Source organism: Euleptes europaea, chromosome 13, assembly GCF_029931775.1.
Source record: "Euleptes europaea isolate rEulEur1 chromosome 13, rEulEur1.hap1, whole genome shotgun sequence".
Taxonomy (NCBI): Eukaryota; Metazoa; Chordata; class Lepidosauria; order Squamata; family Sphaerodactylidae; genus Euleptes; species Euleptes europaea.
This window is the reverse complement of record NC_079324.1, coordinates 36,306,774-36,330,387: the sequence shown is the minus strand read 5'-3', so window position 1 is coordinate 36,330,387 and position 23,614 is coordinate 36,306,774. Positions and strand designations below refer to the sequence as shown.

The 23,614-nt window shown below is 45.8% G+C and overlaps 1 protein-coding gene across 1 annotated transcript in view; it reads right to left on the bottom strand.

The window, feature by feature from the left end:
- GPC3 (glypican 3) overlaps positions 1-23,614 on the bottom strand; it is a 299,948-nt gene that overhangs the window by 11,602 nt on the left and 264,732 nt on the right. The window contains exon 7 of the mRNA XM_056859209.1: positions 21,566-21,725. Coding sequence (XP_056715187.1) covers positions 21,566-21,725 — 160 coding nt within the window. The remainder of the gene's footprint in view (positions 1-21,565; positions 21,726-23,614) is intronic.

The window sequence follows — 23,614 nt, the reverse complement described above, 5'->3', positions numbered from 1 at the left end:
CAATTTCCTGACCTCAAAAGACCCTCAACTTCCTGACCTCAAAAGGCCCAGTGATTATTGGCCCTGTGGAGCAAAACAGATTTGCCTGCATGTTTCTCCCCAAAGGCAAGCAGGAACTTTGGGGGGGTGTTTAAGGTTGGGAACATGACAGGGGAGGGAAGGAAGAGTCCGTGGTCCTCATCTGAACTGGTGCCACCCACAGCTGTTATTTACTAAAGAAACACATGCAGGATATCTGACTGTGGATGTTTCAGCATTTCATCTGGATTGACTCCAAGTTGCACATATTCAGTCTGCCTTAGTACCCCTTTTGCCATCATAACACATGCCAACATTGGCACCGCAATTACAAGCACACTAGGGAGTCAAGCTCCACTGTTGATCTATCTCTCAAAATGTGTACATGCAATGCACAGCCATTCCCAAAGAAGTGCACTTTGTGCAGAGAGGGAAAGGGCTACTCCCCACCCCCATCCAAAAGACTTTAACAGCTCCAGATTCTCCTGTATGGACCACAATTTAAAATGTCAGCAAGGAGCACAGAACAAGACACATTTCAATTTTCAGTCTTGCACCAGTGTGCAGAGAATACTGTAAGGAAAAAGAAATAGTTGGCTACCCTAATCTCTGGGCCTGAATTCCTGGAATTGGAAGACCTCCTGTGCCCACAGAAACTGATTTATGCTAGTCTTGCTTGCCAGCCATTTTTCAAGCTTTCTTTGGTTGCCTTGTCGTTCTTGCCTTAATGTGCCTCTTGGCCCAATTGTTACATTTTCATATCTGAATGGGGCATGGAGCAGCCCCACTTACTAGTCCAATCCCCTGAGGGCAATCATGGTCTACTCCAAATTCATTAAGTCTGTTGAAATTCTAAGCCCCACTTCCTGGGTCACCTTTAAAATTATGCCTTTTTAAAACTGGAAGACACGATTCGGGTCGTGTCCTGAATTGGGAGAACTGGGTCGTCAAAAAGTCTTTCTTGCAAAGTTCCAGGTAATGAAGGCTTCTGGGCTTCCTGAATTGTAGTAAAGGATGCTTTTCCAGTAGAGTGGATGGGGGAAAGCTTCACTTGTTAACTTTCTACATGTCAGGCATATGTTGAATTTCAAAGGCACGGGAGCCCTAAGAAGAAGGGGGGAGATGACCCTTCTCTCCATGGGGAGATTTCCCCAAGAAAGCAGAGAAAGACACTTCTATTATTGTTAATAACTCTGTCAATTATCAAAAACATCATGCCTACAACAGCCCAACAAAGCAGGTCATTATTATTATCTGCAGCCTACAAATGGACGGCTGAAAGGGGCTTGCCTAGAATGAGTATCAGAATACTTTTAGGAAGAACTGTGCTTCAGTGGTAGAGCATCCACTTTGCATGTACACGGTCCCAGGTTCAATCCCGAGCATCTCCAGCTAAAAAGATCAGGTGATGTGAAGAGTTGTACCTGAAACCTTGGAGAGCCACTGCAAGTCACTGTAGACAAAACTAACCTTGTCGTTAGAACCCATGGTCTGTCTCACATAGGACAGCTTCAGATGTAAAATAAATTCATGCTGCCTGTGACTAAGTCGCACCTTCCTGCCTGATAAGAGCATGATCCTGTGTCAAGTAGCTACCTTAATTAAATGATGGACAGATGGAGAGTAGAAGTTGCATTTGCAGTTCTGCTGTGAATGGCAAAAATGTAAGAGGCTTCTTAGGACTTCTTGAGATTTGTTGAGACCTCATCAACAGACATCCGTGAAGGTCTCTCTCTCTCTCAGTAACACTTTACTATCATGTAGGAAGGAAAATAAGGTGTTTTTAAATACCACACCTAGACAACAGTGAATCTCTCACCATCTCGTCTAGCTGCAGCTTAAGTCTGTGCTCGATCATGGCCATAATGTTACTAATAAAATTAGTAACTACAATAATAAAATTAGTTACTACAATAATAAAATCAGTTACTACAATAAGTTTTCTTCTTATTCTGAGGATATTCCATGAAAGTACAAAGGAAGCAACACATACATATGCTCACACATCCAGATATTTGTTTGTGTGTATTTTAAAACATTAAGAGAAACCAGTAAAAAAAAAAAACATTCATGTTCCAACACCTACAGATCACTGCAAGAACAAAGTTACCCGCCAAGCTCTTACTAAAGACCCCGCTTTTAAGAACTGCAAGGAGTTGATCAGAGTATTTTTCTACCACTTTCCTTTAATATCCCCCCTTTTTTAAAGTAGACTCACCTTAACTGAAGCAGACATTCAGATTATAATTATGGGAATGTCTTACAGGGTAGATTTGTAAACTCGGCGATCAGCTTGAATTACTGAAATTAGCAAGGCTAATTTTAATGTCACTATTCAGAAGGGCCCACAATTTGGAATTTCTTAATGGCCTTCAGGGGGAAAAAAAGCCTTTATGCACGGTACAATCTCAGCTTCATTCTTACCTAAATTCCTTCTCTTAGGTCCTGTGAATGCCCTTGTTTTGTAGCCAACACAAACTTTGTCCAGTAAAATAATGTAAGGGACTGTGAATGAAAAGAGCTTAGCTGTTCCCTTGGCTCCTGTTATTTTAAAGCAGAAATAACTTTGGTTTCCCCCCATTCCTAGACAAAGCCCCAAAATGCAAAGCATGCTCAACTCCCCAGCTCAGCATGAAAAGGGCCTTCAAATATTCGCTAGGGCAAGTAATGGACTTACGAGGGAGATGAAAAGAGGCCCTTCAGCCCTGTCCTATCAATGATCTTGCTTCAGAATTTCATTCTGTTTACATTTCTTCCCCCTCCCTTTCAAAATATCCCCTCCGCCTCCAGCAACATAAAAGACTGACACTTGTAAAATGCTCATTTATGTATGTTAATGTGCAAGGTGCCGAGCATTGTGGAACATCAGCTGGGGTGTGAGCGTGAATGGCACAAAAGAGGCGGAGCGAGGCGCTTCATGTTACAGTTGCGAAGTGCATTGTGTTGCTGGATGAAAGTTCATTTTGCGCCCTTTTATATCTCACGAATAAGGTGGAATATTTAAGAGTTTGGGATGGGGGGGTGTGGGAGGAGAGAGAAATGTTATGCCTTGGAGTGGACATGGGTGCTGGAACTCTGTGACCGTCTGAGAAGGTCTCCCCAAGCCCCACTGAAATTTCCATAAGAGCTGGTCCAGAAGAAGCTCCCAGGAAGAGAATTTTTGAAGTTGGCATGGGAGCTTACACTCTTCTTTCCAAAGTTTTCAAAACTGAGTTAATACCTGCTTGTGGTGCAAGCTGGAAAAAGCCAGAAGTTTCTCTCTTAAATTGACATGCTAGCATGTTTACAAAAAGCTCAGGCAGAATTTTGCAGACTTCAGTAGAGGCAAGGAAACACACAAAGCAAGCTGCTGCACTAGCCTAGGGTTGCCAACACTGGGTTGGGAAATTCCTGGAGATTTGGGAGCGGAGCCTAGGCAGGGAAGGGACTTCAGTGGGTTATAATTCCATAGAGTCCACCCTTCAAAGCAGCCATTTTCTCCAGGGGAACTGATTTCTGTAGTTTGGAGATCAGTAGTAATTCCAGGAGATATCCAGGCCCCATCGGCTGGAACCAAAGCCGGATCTACGCTTGCAGCAGAATGAGGTGGTAAAATAGAATCCAGACTGCAGGTGTCAAGCGATGGTAATGCAGGAGTTAAAGTGTCAAGTTAGGTCTATGAGACCCAGGTTTAAATCCCTACTCAGCCATGAAGTTCACTGGTTGGCTTTTAGCCCAGGTCATTCTTTCTTAGCCAAACCTACTGCATAGAGTTGCTGTGATAAAATGGAGAAGGGGAGGATCATGTACACTGCCCTGAGCAACTTAAAAGAAGGCGGGATAAAAATGTGCCAGACAGGTAGGGTTGCCAGCTCCAGGTTGGGAAATACCTGGAGATTTCTGGTGCGGAGCCTGAGAAGGGCGGGCTATGGGGAGGGGAGGGACTTCATTGTCATAGAGTCCAATTGCCAAAGCAGCTGTTTTCTCCAGGTGAACTGATCTCTATTGGCTGGAGATCAGTTGTAATAGCAGAAGATCTCCAGCTAGTACCTGGAGGTTGGCAACCTTAGTAGAAGATAACAGCTCTTTAATCTCCCTCCAAGCCACCTTGCAAGCCAAGAACTAGCACCTTTGCTAGAAGGGTTTTAAGCTCAGCCTTCCCTGATGCAATAATTTCCTACCTGCTAAGATTTGTTTTTACACAGAGTGCTCAGAAAAGATGGCCATCTACTTACACATCTGTACAGTAATTTTGCTACATCCATAAGCCAACACTTCAGCTTTAGAAAAGAAAATGCCTTGCTGTTTGTTTGGATGGGCCCTCAGACTCCTCCTCTGATCTTGTGCACAGCTCAAGCAAGAAAGGGCAACGAGGGAGTTTCCCCACAATGGATGGACATTTGTCTAAGTCTAATGCACATCCATAGAGCTGTGAGTGTCAGCCTTTCATAGCAAACCAAAGGCCTCCTGCATCTTAAAACTGTGTGAATTAACAAAGAAAACTTGCAAGGTTGGGGACTTGTGAACAAAGATGTCTAGTTATGGAAGGAAGTGCAATCAGGAAGGCTAAAGTCAATCTTCTCCTATGGGAGGAAAGCAGCTTTTTATTATGCATGGCCTGGGACTTCTTATTTGGAAACAAAACACAGACTTTTCTGTGTGTTTTTTAATCTAACACACCTGGGTCTGGCTTGGCCCTGACCAGCTGCGCTTGCTCACTCCCAAGAGGGCAGCCAGATCAAAAATTTATATAATAAAGAGATACAGTGAGATCGTTTTAGCATCACTAAAATGAGGCTCGGTTTGTGGGGTTTCAGGGTTCTTAAAAGATTTGGCCCTTATAAGGAAGAATATTGCAGATAGAACAGTGGTCTCACTGCTCATGCTGCTAAGCCCATGTTTCCAACTGTGTGTGTGTGTGTGTGTGTGCATGGGTGCGCATGGCAGACATGTTGGGTTGATGATGCAGTAGCTATGCAAGGCTAGGAGGCGCAGGGTTTAGCCAGGTAAGCCTCAAGGAAGTGTCTAACAATCACATGGACCATGGGCAAGCTCCTTGCACTGCGGCCAAGTTTCGTTGACTTCTAGGCTTTTGGCCTTCCCCCATTGCTGATTTTCTCCTCTGACTGTGGCAGACCCAAGGCACATGGTGACCATCTGTGTGGGCTGTGGGCAACAGGAGAGGTTTGCAGTCTCAAACGTCAAAGCCCGTTGCCTCAGAGGCTCTTTTCATCCCCCAGCTTGGAAGCTCATGGAAGAATAAATCTGGAGGGGGGGTGGGGAGAACGAGAGTGGCTGCCACCCAAATTAGCTTGCTATTCAAAATCAAAGTCCCATTCTTGGCAGAGAGGCAATGCTCTTGGATGCTGGCGCTCGGTCTGCTCCTGGCCATTTCCAGCATCTGGCTAGGATGCGTACTTATGGACCACTGGCTGCTCAACACTCCTTCCCATCTGTTCGCTGGCAGTCTTGTCTCTTCCTGGAGGTTGGTTGGAACCATTTGCTCAGGCAGAGGTGCCAGACAACCAGAGATCTGGAGAGGATGGAGTCTACCACACACACCTCTGTAAAGAGGCAGATGATCTCAGGTTCTGGAAAATAAAAAGCACTTGTTCCTCCAGAAGCAGATGTTGCTTCTACATGGTGACATGAAGACACATCTAATAGAAGACAATGGTTTATTGTCAACATCGGATACATAGACCAGAAATATGGTCGTGCATCCTGCATGGCAACAGAGTACCCCACAAAGCCTGGGAGGACTGTGTGGCAAAACTGGATGAACATCAGCTGGTGTCATGCGACAAGGAACCAAGCAAAACCACAAGGATTGTTGGGAGGGCCATCCAGTGATAACTCATGTTTTGCTTTGTGAGCCACCTGGAGCAGGCTCTTTAGAAGGGTGGAGTATACATTTTCTAAAACCAGTCACATGAGATGAGCCCTTCATGTGATTGTTTCTTATGTGACCTCACTGGAATGTTGCCCAGTGCTACAAGGAAGCTCAGACATGCACACAGCACATGCTAGATTGGGACAAATATGTATGCATTCAGACATCACAAACAACTCTGCTTTATAAATTGTAGCTTGTTATTTACTATCAAACCAGGATTTCAAACGACAATTTGGGATCTGGTTTGTACTAACTGTGGTTTGTTGCAACGTCTGAGTTAGCAAGCCACAGATTGCTGAGTAGTACCATCTCTTGCAGCCACCTGGATACAGAGACAGCAGAACAGAGAAGATCTCTTCCTCACTGGGAGATGGAAAAGGGGCAAGATGCAGAGCAACCAGGACTGGTTTCCCAAACCATTACTTAATCAAACTCAAGATTATTGTAAAGTTTACATGGTGCCTGCATCTGGTTAGGATGAACAAAGAAGCAGCAAAATTGGCATTTTCCAATAGTCCAAAGATGTTGAGGTCTTTTGTATCTTATGTATTTCTTTGTTATCTTTCTATATCTATCATAAAACAATAAAGACATATTACACCAACAAAGATATTGAGGTCTTATTTCCAGAAAGCCATTTGGTGAGGAGTGTCACAGCAGATTGGATCAAATGATCCTACAGTGGAATACCACCAGTGCTTGTAGATCTCTCACCTCCCTCTGGCAGTCCTTTCAGACCCCAGGCAAGTTTACTCCAGGGGGTGAGGGACCCAGCATGGAGTTAACAGCCACACAGGTTATGAGGGGGAAGGAGATGAAGTCACCCTTCCTGCCTATGGCATCACTGCATTGCACCCTTCCTGTCTATTCCATCACTGGCTCACTCCATCGACAAAAAATAAATACAAATGCACTCCTTCCCCTCCCCGCTGCAGCCTCCCAACCCACATGGCTATTACTCTGTATGGGTTCTGTGACCCCAGGAGTAAACCTTCCAGAGGTTGGAAAGGAAAACTGAGAGGGGGGGGGAACACACATGAAAACCAGTGGCCCATTTTTGTGCAGATCACTGGATTCAACCCTTCATCAAGTTCATGATAACTACTGTCAGTCAACCTTATTTTGCATAATTATGCACTTGGAACACTTCATTAGAATGAAAGCAAGTCAGGTATAGCCACCTGGCGATATGGTGTGTCTCCTAGGCAGACACTCATCACTTTGTATTAGCTGTTACAGCTGCATCAATCCAGGTGGAAACAAACCAAGAGCTCCAGAAACCATTTTTTTGGGGGGGGGGGGAATTCCGCACAAGCATATATACTGGACAGTTCAGATGAAACACTGCATGGCCACAAGCACAGACACGTTACTTATGGCTACTGTCCACCAAAAAGCTGTTAAGCCAGCCCACACTCCACACCCTTTTCTTTCTCCAAAAACTGGACTTACACTGCCAGGGCTTATTCCATAAGATATTTGAGGCAAGATCTTGTTCCAGCAATAATAGCATGAACTCCAGGCTACTTCAAGCTAACTCAGACTGTGAAATTGACGATCAGGGAATAAAGAATACAATTTGGAAGCTTGCATCAAAAAAAAAAAAAAAAAAAAGAGAGAACTGTCGCAGGCGATATCCTTGTCCAAAGCAAATTGACTGTCTCTTGTACAACAAATTGCCCTACGGGATGATTTAGGGAAGTACAAAAACATGACTCTTGCTGCAGCTTGGCCACAACAGATTCAAATAATTGTCCAGGAAAAACAAAGTGCATTTAAGACAAAGCAGATGGAATGAGTGCACCTGACAGAGCTTAGAAAAAATAAAGCCACACTGGGGGCGGGGGGGGGGGGGAAGGATATTACTGATATTCCAATAATAACCATCATGTCCCACTGGACAAGTTGAGCAGTACAGTGAATGGGAAAACTCCCCACCCCCGGACTTGATAACAGCTGTGCAAAAGCCTGAGTTCCTAGCACAGGAAACACCTTGCAGGATCTTTGGGACCACAATCACTCCAAAACAGCTCCACAGAGCAGAAAGCTTCACAGCAGGGGGTGCAGGGAAGCCCAAAGGACAGGCCAATACAAAATGGTGGGACTTGCTTTGAGGCTGTGTTCAAGTTTGCTGACCATCCTACTTCAGCGTCATGGAGCCTCTAACTGTGAAGTCTCTTTTGAGGTCTCAGCTGGAGACCTTTTCTTCCAGGACATTCACATTCCCTTTTGCAAAATGCTCACCTTTCCCCACTCATTAACCTTTGCTTTGCTCTACCCCTTTCCCTTGTACAAATGGTCTCCCTACTCCACCACTGGTATGTGACACTATGTACTCCCCATTTCTCTGAGCAGGTACATTGTTACCAGGCATTAGTTTCCTTCTGATGATACAAAATTAGCTTGGTTAAAACATTTTATATTAGCTTTGTTAACACACACACACACACACACACACACAAGTTGGATTTAAGCAGAGGCAAAGCACCGCTCCTAATACAGAACCATGTACTTGCATCACATTCTCAGAGATGGCAGGAGAGAAAGCCAGCCTTGTACCCAAACTAAACGCACACAAAAAGTAGCATCAGTCCATAGCAAAACCCAAAACCAGAAGCCATATAAAGACCACGCTAAGACCAACCAACCAGGCTAGCCTGATCTTGTCAGATCTCAGAAGCTAAGTAGGGTCGGCCCTGGTTAGTATTTGGATGGGAACCTCAAAGGAATACCAGGGCCAGGAGGCAGAGGCAGGCAAAGGTAAACCACCTCTGAATGTTTCTTGCCTTGAAACCACTACGGGAGCACCATAAGTCAGATGTGACTTAACGGCAAAACAACAACAACCCAAACACAATACAGCATGTATGCTTTCAAGTTCTTTCCACCTAAAAGGTATTCCTCTGTCCCTCCTAAATGCAGCTGTCTACCTCTCTCTCTTCCAGGCTCGAAGCTGCTTCTTAGCCTCACTGTTACTCATATTCCTTTCATCTGAGAACATCCCCTTCTTCAAACTCTGCTGAAGAGCTTCCAAGAGATCTATCTCTTGACAATTAGTTCTCACTGAAGAAACATCTACCACTATTAACATTCTATTGTCAGGGGTCCAAAATCCCAATAACTGCAACATTCTAGGCTAAACCACTACTTATAGACTCATTCAAACCCACAACAACTTCCTCTTTTCTACCGCAAGTCTTTTGTCCATGTACCTACATCAATTTGCTGCACTTCTTGAATTGCAAAATAGAGATGGTATTTTTGAGCTTGAGGCAAAATGTCAACTCCTTTGAGTGGTGGTGGAAAGTGCCATCAAAGTCACAGCTGGCGTAAGGAGACCCTGTAGGGGTTTTCAAGGCGAGAGACTAACAGAGGTGGTTTACCATTGCCTGCCTGTGTGTAACAACCCCGGACTTCCCTGGTGGTCTCCTGCCTTAGTACTAACCAGGGCCAACCCTGCTTAAGCTTCTGAGATCTGACGAGATCGGGCAAGCCTGGGCCATCCAGGTAAGGGCACTCCAATGGGTGTAAAAGCACAAACTCGTGGGTTTTTCTAGACTTTAGATAAGATCTACTGCCCTGAGGAAGATTGCCTCACCCCACTATGGGGAAGGGCCATTGCTCTGTGGTAGAGCATCTTCTTGGCAGAAAGTACCAAGTTAAATCCCTGGCATCTCCTGTTAAAGGATCAGGTCGAAGTGATGTGAAAGACCTCTGCCTGAGAGCTTGGAGAGCTGCTGCCAGTATGAGTAGACAATACTGACCTTGATGGATCAAGAGTCTGCTTCAGTATAAGGCAGCTTCATGTGTTCATTTCAAAACACTAAGCCCAACCTGCTAAGCCCCTTGAGCAAGGCCCAGATCCTATAGGGATCCATTCAGTACCTTGATCAAATTTTTAATGGGACTAAGCTGATTGCCAGCTAATAGGGATGACAGTTTGGTAGTACTTAAAGTGTGGCAGTAAGGACTTACAAGCAGCTTTCACAAAATAGGTCTGAGAAACAAAAGAAGAGGATGACTTAGAGTCAATATGTTGTGTCATTTTATTTGAGCAGTACCCACTCCCATACTAGGATTGCCAGCTCCAGATTGGGAAATAACTGGATATTATGGGGGCAGAGCCTGAAGGGGGTGGGGTTTGGAGAGGGGAGGGACTTCAATGTCATAGAGTCCAATTGCCAAAGCAGCCATTTCCTCCAGGGGAACTGATCTCTTGTCGCCTGGAGTTCAGTAGTAATAGTGAGAGATCTCCAGCCACCCCCCGGAGGTTGGCAACCCTACCCCATACAGAATCAGAAAGGGGCTTCTTTGGGAGGTCCATGAAAAGTAGAACCAAGTTCCTCTTCTTTTGTCAGCTCCAACTGACCAGACTGCTCTTCAGAATCATCTTGGGAGCTCAGTATACATCTTCCCAGGAAAGGTCAGCTTCTGTCTTGGGTATTCTGCCACACACTACTGGATTGATTTCTTCCCCAATCTGCTTTCCTCTTTTACCCTGTATCTCCTTGACTCTGCCTTCTAGTTTCACTTGCCTAGCCAGGAACCACAGAACTTGATACACAAACCTCCCCTTTGTGTTTCAAACTGCACAATGTGTATTGGGCTGTTTTGTCAAGTCTACTGGAAAGGAATACATTCAAGTTCACCGTTTAGCTCAAAGGCCAGGCTGACTTGTTTTTAGAGCTTCCCCTCCCCACCCCCCCAATTCTAATGAACAGGATCCAGCAGCAGATGTAATCCAGAACACACACAGAGCTAAGACAACCTTAACCCATAAACAGTCACCATATCAACATCCTACATCTAACAAAGCAATTCACTTCCTTTTTTTGTTGCAACTGGATATGTTACTAAGTGCATTTATTGTTTAAAATGAATTTAACTTTAGAGAAAACCTGAGAGATTGGGTTGCCAACTCCAGCTTGGAAAATTCCTGAAGATCTGGGGGCAGTTCCCGGGGAGGATGGGGTTTGGAGAGGGTAGGAGCTCGGTGGTGATGTGACGATATAATACCATAGAATCTGCCCTCCTAACTGCCATTTCCTTCATGGCGACTGATCTCCGTAGACTGCAGACCAGGTGCAATTCTGGGAGATTGCCAAATCCCACCTAGAGATTGGTAACCTTAGCAAGACACCTTTTTAGCTGAGCAGCAATGAGATATTTCCTGGAACTTCCCCGAGAGTGAACTGTAAATAATGCAGAAGACTCACCACAAAAGATAACCCCTAACGATCTGGTCTTTGCTCAGACCAGCATTCCAAGACCATGATTTGTATAGAGAACTTGACATGATAGGGGAGGACCCAACTTGGGTTACACTAACTCCCTCTGCATCAGGAAAGCTGGGGTATAACGGAAGTAAGTAAATAAATAAATAAACAAATAAGATGTGTTTGAAAAGCTATTATAGTGTGATTAAAAATACACACAAGTATTGTATTTGTTTTTTAAACATCCCCTTTCCATTATCTGATGCGCTCTTAAATAGAAAACAACTCAGTTTGAACATACTACAGGAATGTTTTTTTCCTTATATCCAGGAGGGATTTTTCTTTCAATGGTACATGCCCTTGTGGATGCAAGCAGATTTAACCACTGCAATTACCTTGATCTTTATTTAAAAAGCACAACCCGGATAACTGGTATTTTTCAAATTGTTGCTGGGCCTCTGTTCACGCAGGTTGTGAGAATGAGATCACAAAATGGGAGACACGCAAGCGGCCTCCAGACCTTTATTGCTGAGAAGGTTTTTCTGAGGGACTATCAAAGGGTCCAGTTTCCACACTGTAGCATCCTCAGGTGAAACCAGACTTCCCACCTTGTGTAACTGTCACATATAATTTCCTCAATGCTTACGTGTGCCGGGCCCAATTTAGATTGTGACTGCAGTGCATGAGGTGAAAGGGCATCAGCACCCACCCCCCATTTCCTAGTTTTCCCAGTGGTCCAAATAGTCTTTCCCTCGGGCTGCTTCAGTTTAGGAAAATATTACAGGGAGAGGCCAAAACCCCTTCTTCACATGCACAGTCATGATCCAATCAGACACTATACACCTGAGCACTGAGGAAATCACATATGGATAGGGTTGTCAGGTTCCTCTTCGCCACTGGTGGGAGGTTTTCGGGTGGAGCCTGAGGAGGGCGGGTTTGGGGAGGGGAGGGACTTCAATGCCACAGAGTCCAATTGCCAAAGCAGCCATTTTCTCCAGGTGAACTAATCTCTATCGGCTGGAGATCTCTTGTAATAGCATGAGATCTCCAGGTATTACCTGGAGGTTGGCAATCCTAGCTGTCAGTGGCCAGGTACCCCCCAGCCCAGGGCCACAGCCCCAGATGTCTCACGGCTAAGACCACTCGGGGAACCAACTACTTTCTCTCAGCCTATTTTTCAGCAGCTGGTGATTCCAAGGTAGCGAAGTTCTTTTGGGCTAAGTTCACATGTGGAATATAAACTTTTAAAATCATATTAACTCAAGTAGGGTAAACAATAAAGGTCTGGCCAACAGACCAAAAGTCCTAGCCGTACAAGCACCTCCAGAATTACCAGCAAAGGCCCAAATTTCTTTAGCAAACTGAAGTTTCTTCAGCAGACAAAGGGAAACCCCTATCATATTTTTGCCATTCACTACCCACAAATCAAGTTTAGGTTTGAAAGCTCATCTAGGAACAGATCCAGTTTCCGCTGACTGCGCACATTGTTCTGCCTTCATATTTGTCCATTTACGATGTGCATCACACCCACCCCATACACACACACAAAAGCAAATGAAGAAAAGTGTCACTCCAAGTGCAATTATGGACTGTCAAACTGGGACAAAGGTAACTCTTCCTTTTGCCTGCTCCTCCATAAATCTGCATACTGCCAAAGATTTCTGGATTTCCAGCCAAGTCTTCATTAACAGGAAAAGAAATTTCAGAAAATGCTCAGAGACTTTATCTAGTTCAGATAAGCTCATTAACACTGGGAATTGCCCCCTCCCATGCCTTTTCTATTATTGTTTCGATCTGTTATCAATCAATTAAGATCTCCAAACAAAGACTTTGGGCTAATTCTAAAAGGACCAGTAGGGGGGAAATGCAGAAAGTCTGTTTGCTTAGCAGCCACAGTTTTGGAAATCTAACACTGTATTTTGACATCCACAGTGTTGTTTCCAAAGAGGAGACTTCTCACCAGTCTTCAAGGAAGGCACTAATTCAGTCTTCAAAAAGGCTACATACCTAGTTACCTATAGCTAGGTGACTTGCCTCCTGGCAGTCAGGCTGTGGCCCAGTTTAAATGTGACACTGGTAGAATAGGAGAAGTTACCTTCTGTGCCTGGGTCCTGCGCTGCTACACATGCAGTGGCCCAATTAAGATATGCTAGGCACATGCAATGTCACACAGCCAAGTTGCTGTGTCTCACTGGTGTCATGCTTAAATTAGGCCCAAGTGAGCTTTACTAGAGGTAGTCCTTTGTGGCCAAAAAGAGACCAACATAGGTATGTGTAAATCAACAGGCTAGTAAGAAGGCCTGGGGCATAAATACCAATTAGCTTTTCGAGAGTCTATTTCCAGGACTGCACAAACCCTCAAATCTCCATTGCCACCAATGTGGGCATGATCAGATCTCAGATGGTCAATGTGGGCATGATCAGATCTCAGAACAGGAAAGTATAGTAGCAGACCCATCGCTGGAACTGGGTTCAAATCTCCATGAAGCCAACTTAAGAATCTTAAGCCAACCAATCAACTTAAGAAACTTAAGAAGCCAACCAATCAATCATGGTTAAAGTAAAATGAGGTACACAGAGATATGTTAAGGTTAGAGTGTTGGGCTAGATCTGGGAGATTCAGGTTTGAATCCATACCCTGTTGTGGAAGCTTATTGAGTGATTCTGGGCCTGTCACTAGGGTTGCCAGCCTCCAGGTATTAGCTGCTACTACAACTGATCTCCAGCCGATAGAGATCAGCTCACTTGGAGAAAATGGCAGCTTTGGCAACTGAACTCTATGGTATTGAAGTCCCTCCCCTCCCCAAATCCTGCCCTGCCTGAAAATCCTCCCACCAGTTGTGAAGAGGGACCAGTGGCAACCCTTCCTGTCACACACTCTAAGCCTAATCTACCTCACAGAGCTGTTGTTGCAAGGATAAAATAGGGGAGAGCTGCTCTGGATCCCCAACTGAGGAGAAATGCAGGATATAAATCCCTAAATAAATATTTAGTTAGTTCTTTTATACCCTGCCTTTTTCTCCAATGAGGACCCAAAGTGGCTTATGCTGTTCTCCTCTCCCCCATTTTATCCTCACAACTACAACTCTGTGAGGTATGTTTGGCTGAGAGCATGTGTCTGGCCCAAAGTTATCCAGAAAGCTTCCATGGCAGAGTGGAGATCTGAACCTGAGTCTCCCTGATCCTAGTCCGACACTCTAGCCCTGTGTTGGCGAACCTATGGCACGCGTGCCGACTCTGGCACGCGTAGCCCTCTCTGCCGGCACGCGCCCGGCCACCTCCACTCACCCCCCGGGGAAGCAGCCTTCCTTCCCCTTCCCTTCCCGGGCTGGAGGCGAGGGGTCGAGGCGCGGCTTTGCCTGGCCCCGCGCCACGGGCGGTCCGCAGCGACTACGGATTGGGAGCGGGGACAGCGGGCAAGCCGGCAGCAGTCGCCCTTAGGGCCCGCCCGCCCGCTGCAAAAGGCCCCTGAAGGCCGGGCAGCCACCTGCGGCGCCTCCCCCGCTCGGCCAAGAGGAGCCGCCGCCGCCGCCCCGGTTCTGCCCAGCCGAGCGGCCTGTGAAGCGGAGCCGGGGAGCGGGAGCGGCCCGTGCGGTGGGGGGGGAGCGGCCCGTGCGGTGGGGGGGGCGTGCTGCGGTGGCGGCCGGCGGGACTTGCGCCCAAGCAGCCCCCGGAGCCTCTGGGAGGAGGAGTAAGAAGGCTCCTGGCCCAGACTGGGCTCCGCTGCAGCTGCCAGAGAAACGCAGCGCAGCACGGCCCTCTCTGAAGCCGCAGCGTGCAGGAACGCTGCGGCCCCTTTAAACCCCCTCTCGCCATCAGCAAGAGGAGGCGGGAGGGAGGAAGACGCTTCCCCCAAGCCGGGAAGGCAAAGCGTCCCTGCACGCCGCGCGGCACAGGGGTTGAAACCTCTCTCGGCCGCCGCAGAGGGAGGGGGGGGGAAGAAGAGGAAAAAGCCAATCGCTCCCTCCCGGGGCCGGAGCATCCGCATGGGAGCCGATCAGGTGGAGGACTTTTGTGGACTTGGGGGTGGGGGGGGGAGAGGTGGGAAAGCTGAAGCCCGGTCGCAGGGAGCCGGCTGTGTGTGTGTGTGAAGGCTTTTCTCTCTTTTCTTCCTTTTTCTGTCACTCTCCTATTCTTTCTCTCCTCTTTTTCTGCCTCTTTCCCCCCTCTTTTTCTCTCTCCTTTTCTTTCTTTCTTTCTCTCTCTCTCCTTTCCATGCTTCCTTTCTGCCTTCTTTCTGTCCTTCATTCTTTCCTTCCTTCCTTCTTTCCTTACTTCTTTCTGTCCTTCCTTCCTTCTGTCCTTCTTTCTTCCCTTCCTTCCTCCTTTCCTTCTTTCTGTCCTTCCTTCCTTCTTTCTGTCCTTCATTCCTTCCTTCCTTCTTTCTGTCCTTCCTTCTTCCCTTTCTTTCCTTCTTTCTGTCGTTCCTTCCTTCCTACTTTCTTCCCTTCCTTCCTCCTTTCCTTCTTTCTGTCCTTCATTCCTTCCTTCCTTCTTTCTGTCCTTCATTCCTTCCTTCCTTCTTTCCTTACTTCTTTCTGTCCTTCCTTCCTTCTTTCTATCCTTCTTTCTTCCCTTCTTTCTTCCCTTCCTTCCTCCTTTCTGTCCTTCCTTCCTTCCTTCCTTCTTTCTATCCTTCTTTTTTCCCTTCTTTCTTCCCTTCCTTCCTCCTTTCTGTCCTTCCTTCCTTCCTTCTTTCTGTCCTTCATTCCTTCCTTCCTTCCTTCTTTCCTTGCTTCTTTCTTTCCTTCCTTCCTTCTTCCCTTTCTTTCCTTCTTTCTGTCGTTCCTTCCTTCCTACTTTCTTTCCTTCCTTCCTTTCCTTCTTTCCTTCTTTCTTTCCCTGCTTCCTTCCTTCTTTCTGTCCTTCATTCTTTCCTTCCTTCTTTCTTTCCTTCCTTCCTTCTTTCCTTCCCTGCAGATCGACCGCAGGCTGCAAGCTGCGCCCCCCTGGCACCTTGGTTGCCTGGGCCCACCGCTGGCTGCCTTCCCACCTGGGAGGAGGGGGAAGACATGGGGGAGCTGAGGCACCCTCCAAGCCTTCTCTGCATAGCCTCCCCTAAGGTTGCCAACCTCCAGGTGGTGGCTGGAGATCTCCTGCTATTACAACTGATCTCCAGCCAATAGACATCAGTTCCCCTGGAGAAAATGGCCACTTTGGCCATTGGGCTCTATGGCTGTGCAGTCTTCCTCCCCAAACCCCGCCCTCCTCAGGCTTTACCCCCAAAACCTCCCGCCAGTGGTGAAGAGGACCTGGCAACCCTAGCTTCCCCCCACACACACACACCAGGAGATCTACACCTGGTTATGGCCCCCGAACGATGTTATAAATATGCAAATGGCCCTTGGCAGAAAAAAGGTTCCCCACCCCTGTTCTAAACTAAAACCTCAGTATTCAGGTTAAATTGCCGCATTGGCACTCGGCGATAAATAAGTGGGTTTGGGGTTGCAGTTTGGGCACTCGGTCTCTAAAAGTTTCGCCATCACTGCTCTAGCCACTAGACCACACGGAGCTCCTTGGACATATGGTGACAAGCTAATGTCAGAAATGTTCACACATTCTCACCACACAGGCCTAGTGGAAGCGGGTCACATGCTTATAGATGGCTCCACAACGAAGAAAGGAAGGTTGCCACCTTCCGTGGTGGGACTCAGCCACCTCTATGTTGCTCTGCTTGTCAGCCCACCCCTTGACCAAGAGACGGAGCAGCCAATGGTCCTTCTCTCTGGTGAGTCATGCATACCCAACAGGGCTCCCTGAACACTTGAATCATGGATAAGGCTGCCAACCTACAGGTACCAGCTGGAGATCTCCTGCTATTACAACTGATCTCCAGAGATCAGTCCACCTGGAGAAAATGGCCACTTTGGCAATTGGACTCTATGGCATTGAAGTCCCTCCCCTCCCCAAACCCTGTCCTCCTCAGGCTCCGCCCCAAAAACCTCCCGCTGGTGGCAAAGAGGGACCTGGCAACCCTTATTGTGGATGAGGAGTGAAGGAGTATTAGATGCTCAGCTCCTCCAGTGGTACTCTTTCTCAAGTCACTGCACCTGGCACCTTATAGACTGTTCACCTGCTTTGTGAAAAGTGACACCTGTATGGGAGAGTTCCAACAACCCAGCTATTCAGTGGATAGCATGCTGAAATCAAACACAAACAGATGCACGTCCTTGGAACACGTGAGCAAAGAAAGGTTTGATTTCAGAATTGTCAATGCAATGAAGGAGTAGGCTGGCAGGCTCAGACTGAGGGCCCACCCAGGCCAGCATCCCATTTCTCAGTGGCTAGACAGATGCTTTTGGGAAACAACACAAAGTGGGTGTTCAGGGCTGTACTGAGTCAGAACATGGAGGTTTCATTCAGCCATCAACTCGCTGAATACAGGCTTGCTATTCCTCTGTATGCTGTGTCATCACCTCTTGCAATGCTGGGAAAAGACTGTAATTTTACCCTGTAGACACAATTTGCTGTCCATGAGGCATAATAAGCACATGGGTACAAGTACATATTCTATTTTAAGAGAGTTCTACATGCACAGGATGCCGACTCTGTGCTTTCCAACATTTAAAAAAAAGGGAAATAGAGCAATGTTCAAAAAACGTTTCTCTGATTGAGATGACAAGACTGTCTGGCAGACTAATGTGTGAAAAGGTACGGGGCCAAAGCCTAAATCACACAATGACCATCCTTACAACATAATTGCTGACCAGAGATCTATACTGAATTTATCTGGGCACCTGCTAAAGTGCCACTGAAACTTGTGTTTACCTGGCTTACCAGGGACAGCCCTGAAGAGGGACAAACCAGTAAGAAAGGTTAACTAAATAACTGCAGATGAGCAAAAGTTTCAAAGAGAGCTGATAACCATTTGAGAGATGCATCACTTCCCAAGAGGTGCACACACATTTCATTTGTCACTTCTGGTTTTGCAGGTGGTTTCTTTAAAGCCATACGAAAGCTGCAAAACCCACTTTCCAGAAGAAGGCTGAAGTTGGTTCCCAGTTCCCTATTCACATTTCCTAGTTCCTGAATGATATTGAGTACAATTTAAAAGCTCTGCACCCCAAAAGACAGTTTGGACCACCACATATCATACACCCCCACATTGAGGGGACTGTGCCCTCTGGGGGGTGCATGCTAGGTCCTGGTCTTGTATTTGCATTTGTCCTGGGGGCACCCCTCTTGGGAGCAGCTGGCACGAGAACTGGACTTTGGACCAGGACCCAGCATGCACCCCTCGGAGAGCACAGTCCCCTAAATATAATATATTTATATTACAGCCCCCTAAATATAAAATATAATATTGATTTGGAAACATGGGGAAATTTGTGGAAGAAAGAATTTAAATTTACAATAACCAATGAAATTAGAGAGAACTTATACAAAATGTTCTATAGATGGTATATAACTCCAGTGATGATAAGTAAAATGAAAAAAGGAGATATGGCTTTATGCTGGAAATGTGGAAAAGAAAGAGGAACTTTTATGCATGCATGGTGAATATGTAAAAAAATTAAAAGTTTTTGGAAAAAAGTTATTAGAGAAACTAATAAGTTGATTAATAAGAGAGTAAAAAGAAATCCTGCATTCTGTTTATTGGGAATTCCTCAAGAAAATATGGATAGAAATGATAGGGTCATTTGTCAATATAGTTTTGCTGCTGCAAGAATTGTAATAGCTAAAGTTTGGAAGCAAGTAAATAAACCATCAATAAGTGACTGGAGAGAGAAATTATGGATGTATATGAGGATGGCCAAATTAACAGAATTCCAACATGGAAAAGATATGGAAGAATTTAAAAAAACATGGGCAAAGGCCGTCACATATTGGGACAAACTGACAAAAATGGATTTTACTAATTTAGTTAGTGAGTTATAGAAACTAGTTTTATTTTTATTCTTTAATTTTATTGTTAATAAAGTAATTTTTAAACTGTTTAGACATTTCTTCGGAAGTCTGGTGATGGGTCACTTTTTAAAGTGGGTGGAGGGTCAAAAGGGTATTTTTGCATTTTGTAACTTTGCAATTTTGAATGTATTAACCAGATTATATAATCTATACTCTTTTGTACTTTCATTTTTATTTTTATTTTTATAGTATTTGTTTGTTTTGATTTATGTGTTATGTTATGTTATAAAAAAAAAGAGAGAGAGAAGGGCTGCCAGTTTGATTGCAGCATTGGCGGTGGGGAAACCCCTTCTGAACAGAATTTACCCCAGGCTACTGTTAGCCTTCCCTTTGGGGGGGGGAGTAGATTCTCCCTTCCCCACAGGACAAACCATCCCAGAGTGGGAAGGAGATTTTGAACAGGAAAACATTATGGAGAGAAAGGGTTAAGGATGCTTTTTCTCAGCACTGCCTCTGCTCTGATCAAATTATCACACACACCCCACAGCTGCATTTCATTTAATAAAAAGAAAAGATGGGGCGAGCTAATAACTAATCTTTCAAATAATGTCCAGTTTGACCCCCCCAGGATTTTCCAAATACTCCACAAGCACAGAGAAGTCCTTCCTCCACATACAAGCTGCAGATGGCTTGCACTGACCAATGTTCACCAAGTTAAAATAAGAGTACTTGAAAGGCCATGGCTGCTCCCTTCTCAAACATTTCACTATCTGTGTTTTATTTACTCTTTAATAAAATACACCATATATATATATAAATATATATATATGGTGAGCCTGACAGGCAGCGGCTAAATACCTCAGTTTCCACTCTATTAAATACGAGGTAATTGTCAGAGATCAAGGAAGGAGATTTTATATAAGCATCTGGCCTCGTTTTAAGAGACTATGTTTCCCTCTTTAAACTTGAAAGCCGCAGGGCTGATTCTATCCAGGTTCAGTTGTCTGGTCTCGGACAAGAGAAACGAATGGTTCTTGAAAGAAGGTTGGCTTTCCCAGGCTCAGGCTCTCAGGACTAAGACAGGCCGTGCTGGATGTTGGATGTGTACAGCAGCCGGGTTGGAGAACACTGTAACATTGAGATACTTATCTGTACCAGTTCACCACAAAGACCCATACTGCTGAAAGCCAGTTACGCTTGGCATTACAGGGATTCTGTGAGCCAAAGCCTCCAACCAAGAGTTGCTGCATTCATAATTTAACGGACTGCTCATATTTCTGCAGCTATTATATTTTTATCCTATTGTTTCTCCAAGATTTTCAGGAAGGCATACGTAGCAGTTTTGTCCTAGCCCCCCACCCCCCGCAAATTTCATCCTTACAACCACCCTGTAAAGCAAGTTAGATAGAGGAACAAACTATAGTGGATTCGGCTTTTTCAAAAATTTCAAATATGTTCAGGTTTATTAAACCTGAACCTGAAAAATTGGCATTATTTGGGATCCACCTTTTCGGCTCCCTTTAATTACTGCCATTTTTAAACTGGTAAAAAAAAAACCTGAAAAAATACCAAAAACGTATTTTCCAGGGGAGGGGAGGTTTCAGTTTGGCTTTAGCCAAATGCACACCCCTAGTGCCAGGTCACTCAGTATGCTGAAGGGGGGGGCGTTCTGAACCCCATCCTAGGCTGACACTCTTAAATGCTAACACCACACTGGCTCTCAGGTATAGCCATAACCAGCAGTTACTTTATCTGTATCTGAACACCACTTAAAGTTAGACCGGCCTTCAATGAAAAACAGTAAGTAGATACCACAAGCAAATAGTTTCATGGAGTGTATGCATGCTCCATATATCTTGTGAGTAAAATTGTTGAGTGAGCCAAGGCCTTTAATCCTTTAATGGTGCAAAAGGGCATTCTTCCTGTAACTGAAAGGGGGGAACCAAGCTTCACCTTTTGAAGGCTAATTACCCCTCCATCTTTGGCCCTCTAAGCACCTACTTTACATAACACAAAGAATGATGTCTTTGAGGAACTAAGGGCTCCTGGAGGCAGCAAATAATTTTTGAAATTAGAGTTCACGGGAAGATAACGCCTCTTGTTATTGTTTGCCACATCCATTTGTGACCTTGAAATGGGCTATCATAGCCAGAAGATCAACAACCTCTTTTCCAAGTCAGTAATTTATAATTAGATCCATGTGGCTAGATTGCAAGGATAGTGTGGTAAACCCTCCCTTGCATCCTAAGAAAGTGTTCTGGCTGCAATTTAGCAAGATTCAGCTTTGCCAGCTAAAGGAGAAGGAATAGCCCTGCCTTTCTGTCATATCCAGGAATTTGTGGGTAGGGCCAAAAGATGCACATTAGTCTACAACCCAAACTGGCCTATGTTGGGTGACCTTCATAGTGCTCTGTTTCAACTTGTGATGGTTTCGCCAAGCCAGCCTCTTGTGACAATACCGGGAGCATAGGAGAGGGAGACCAAAAGGAACAACACAGACTTGAAGTAATTTTGATGGAAATGTATGGTAGATATGTATCACTTCTATAGCTACGGATCCTCCATCAGTCTGGAATGAACGCTTCGCAATCTCTGGCTTCCCTGTTACCTGCCAAGAACCTCAGCTGATTCTTCACTTGTAAGCCACCGTTTCCGGAACTGTCCCCAACACAATCATCTTCATCGTCACAATCACCACTTTCTTCCTCATCCTCGTCTTCTGGCTTGTCCATATTTTTCCGGTGAGAGATGGCCATTCCTTTTAACAACTGGAAAGAACACACAAGAGGTTAAGCAAAACAACCCCTGGAATTTCAACAAAAGGACTTGATCTACACATGCAGCAGAATTAGGTTGTATTGTCCTGGGGTGGTAGAACAGATTGTATCAGTTCAGAGACCAGGTATGAGCTAATTTCCCCTTCATAAGAGAACTCTCATTAAGTGGAAAGCTAGCATCTCAGGCCCAAAGAAACACTAGCTCATCCTGCTTCTAGCTATGCAACATGTTCTCCTTGCACAGAGTTGTCTTCGGGTGGGTGGGGTGTCAAGCACTCGGAGTGTCACCCCTCACATACACACTGAATGTTTTTGTCAATTCCACTACTTCACGGCCATGGCCGCCTCATTCTGCTCTAGGCAATAAACAGTAATGAGCAAAACGAGCAGCAAGCAAGTGCCATTGCAAGATCTCCATTGCAAAACAAAATTTTGTATATTTCTTGGACTCCAGTTGTTCCACCATGTTGCCACTAGGGCTGTCAATTCGGTTCGGTCCGAACTGAAAATCAACCGAATTTCCCCTGATTCGTTGCTTTTCTGTTCGGACGGATCCGAACTCAAAACTGGCGGGCAACCGGGGGGGCCGAATTCAGCGAGTTCGGGAGTTAGCGAATAAATTCGGCCAATTCGGCCGTCAGTAAGCAGCATAACCGTCAGTAAGCAGCATTCTCCTCCCCCGGCCAATCGGTGGGCAAGCTGGGTCTTCTTCTGGCCAATCAGTCAGGATTGAGTACTGGAGGAATCAGCTAATGTGCGGCCCGGCCAGGGAGAGAGAGAGAGAGAGCGAAATCCTCGTGTGTGTGTGTGGGGTGCTTGTGCACATTCGCTCCTTTCTGTGGCTGCAGGGGGCGCATTTTTTGGGGTGCACACACAAAACTTTCACTGGAACTTCAGATGAAGCTTCTTAAGGTACCCCCCAAGTTTTGTAAACATTGGGTCAGGGGGTCCCGAGATATGGGCTCCCCCCTTTTTCTTTCCATGGCTGCAGGGGGCGCATTTTTGGGGGTACAAATCACAAACTTTGAGCGGAGTTTCAGACCAGTGTTCTTAAGATAACCCCCAAGTTTTGTAAACATTGGGTCAGGGGGTCTCGAGATATGGGCTCTCCCCCTTTTCTCTCCCCCCTTTTCCATTTATGTGGCTGCAGGGGGCGCTTTTTTGGGGATATAGCCCCCAAACTTTTATCATAGCTTCAGGGAATTATTCTTAAGATACTACCCAAGTTTTGTAAGGATGGGTTCAGTGGGGGCAGAAATATCGCCTCCCCCCTTTTCTCTTTCCATGGCTGCAGGGGGCGCATTTTTGGGGGTGCAGACACAAAACTTTCACTGGAACTTTAGATTAAGCTTCTTAAGGAACCCCCCAAGTTTTGTGAACATTGGGTCAGGGGGTCCCGAGATATGGGCTTTCCCCTTTCCCCTATTGGGATGAATGGGGCAGCCGATCCGATCCTGTGTGCATCTCTCCAGAGCAAAACGTTCCGTGCCTAATTGGAATCATCTTGGATTACAGCCCGTCCTGATGGAACAGAAGACAGCCACAGTAAGACCCCTTTGGGGGCTTTAATCTATAATTTTTCTCCTGTGTATGTGTGTGTGGGGGGGGGAAAGCAGAGTCTGTGTGTGTGTGGGGAGGGAGCAGTTTCTGTGGGTGGGGGGGAAGCCAAAGGGGGCTTTCGTCGGTTCTGCCTGGGGTGTGTGTTCCCCCTCAAGTCTCTCGCTCCCTGGTTTGAGGGGGGAGGTTTCAGTTGTGTGTTGCAAAGGTGTTGTTTAACAAGGTTGTGTTTGCAGTTGTTTTGCTAATTTCTCCGCTGTTGTCGGGCTGGGAGCTTTGTGCGTGGGCGGCAAGCTCTGCTGAGAGATGCACAACATTAAGGG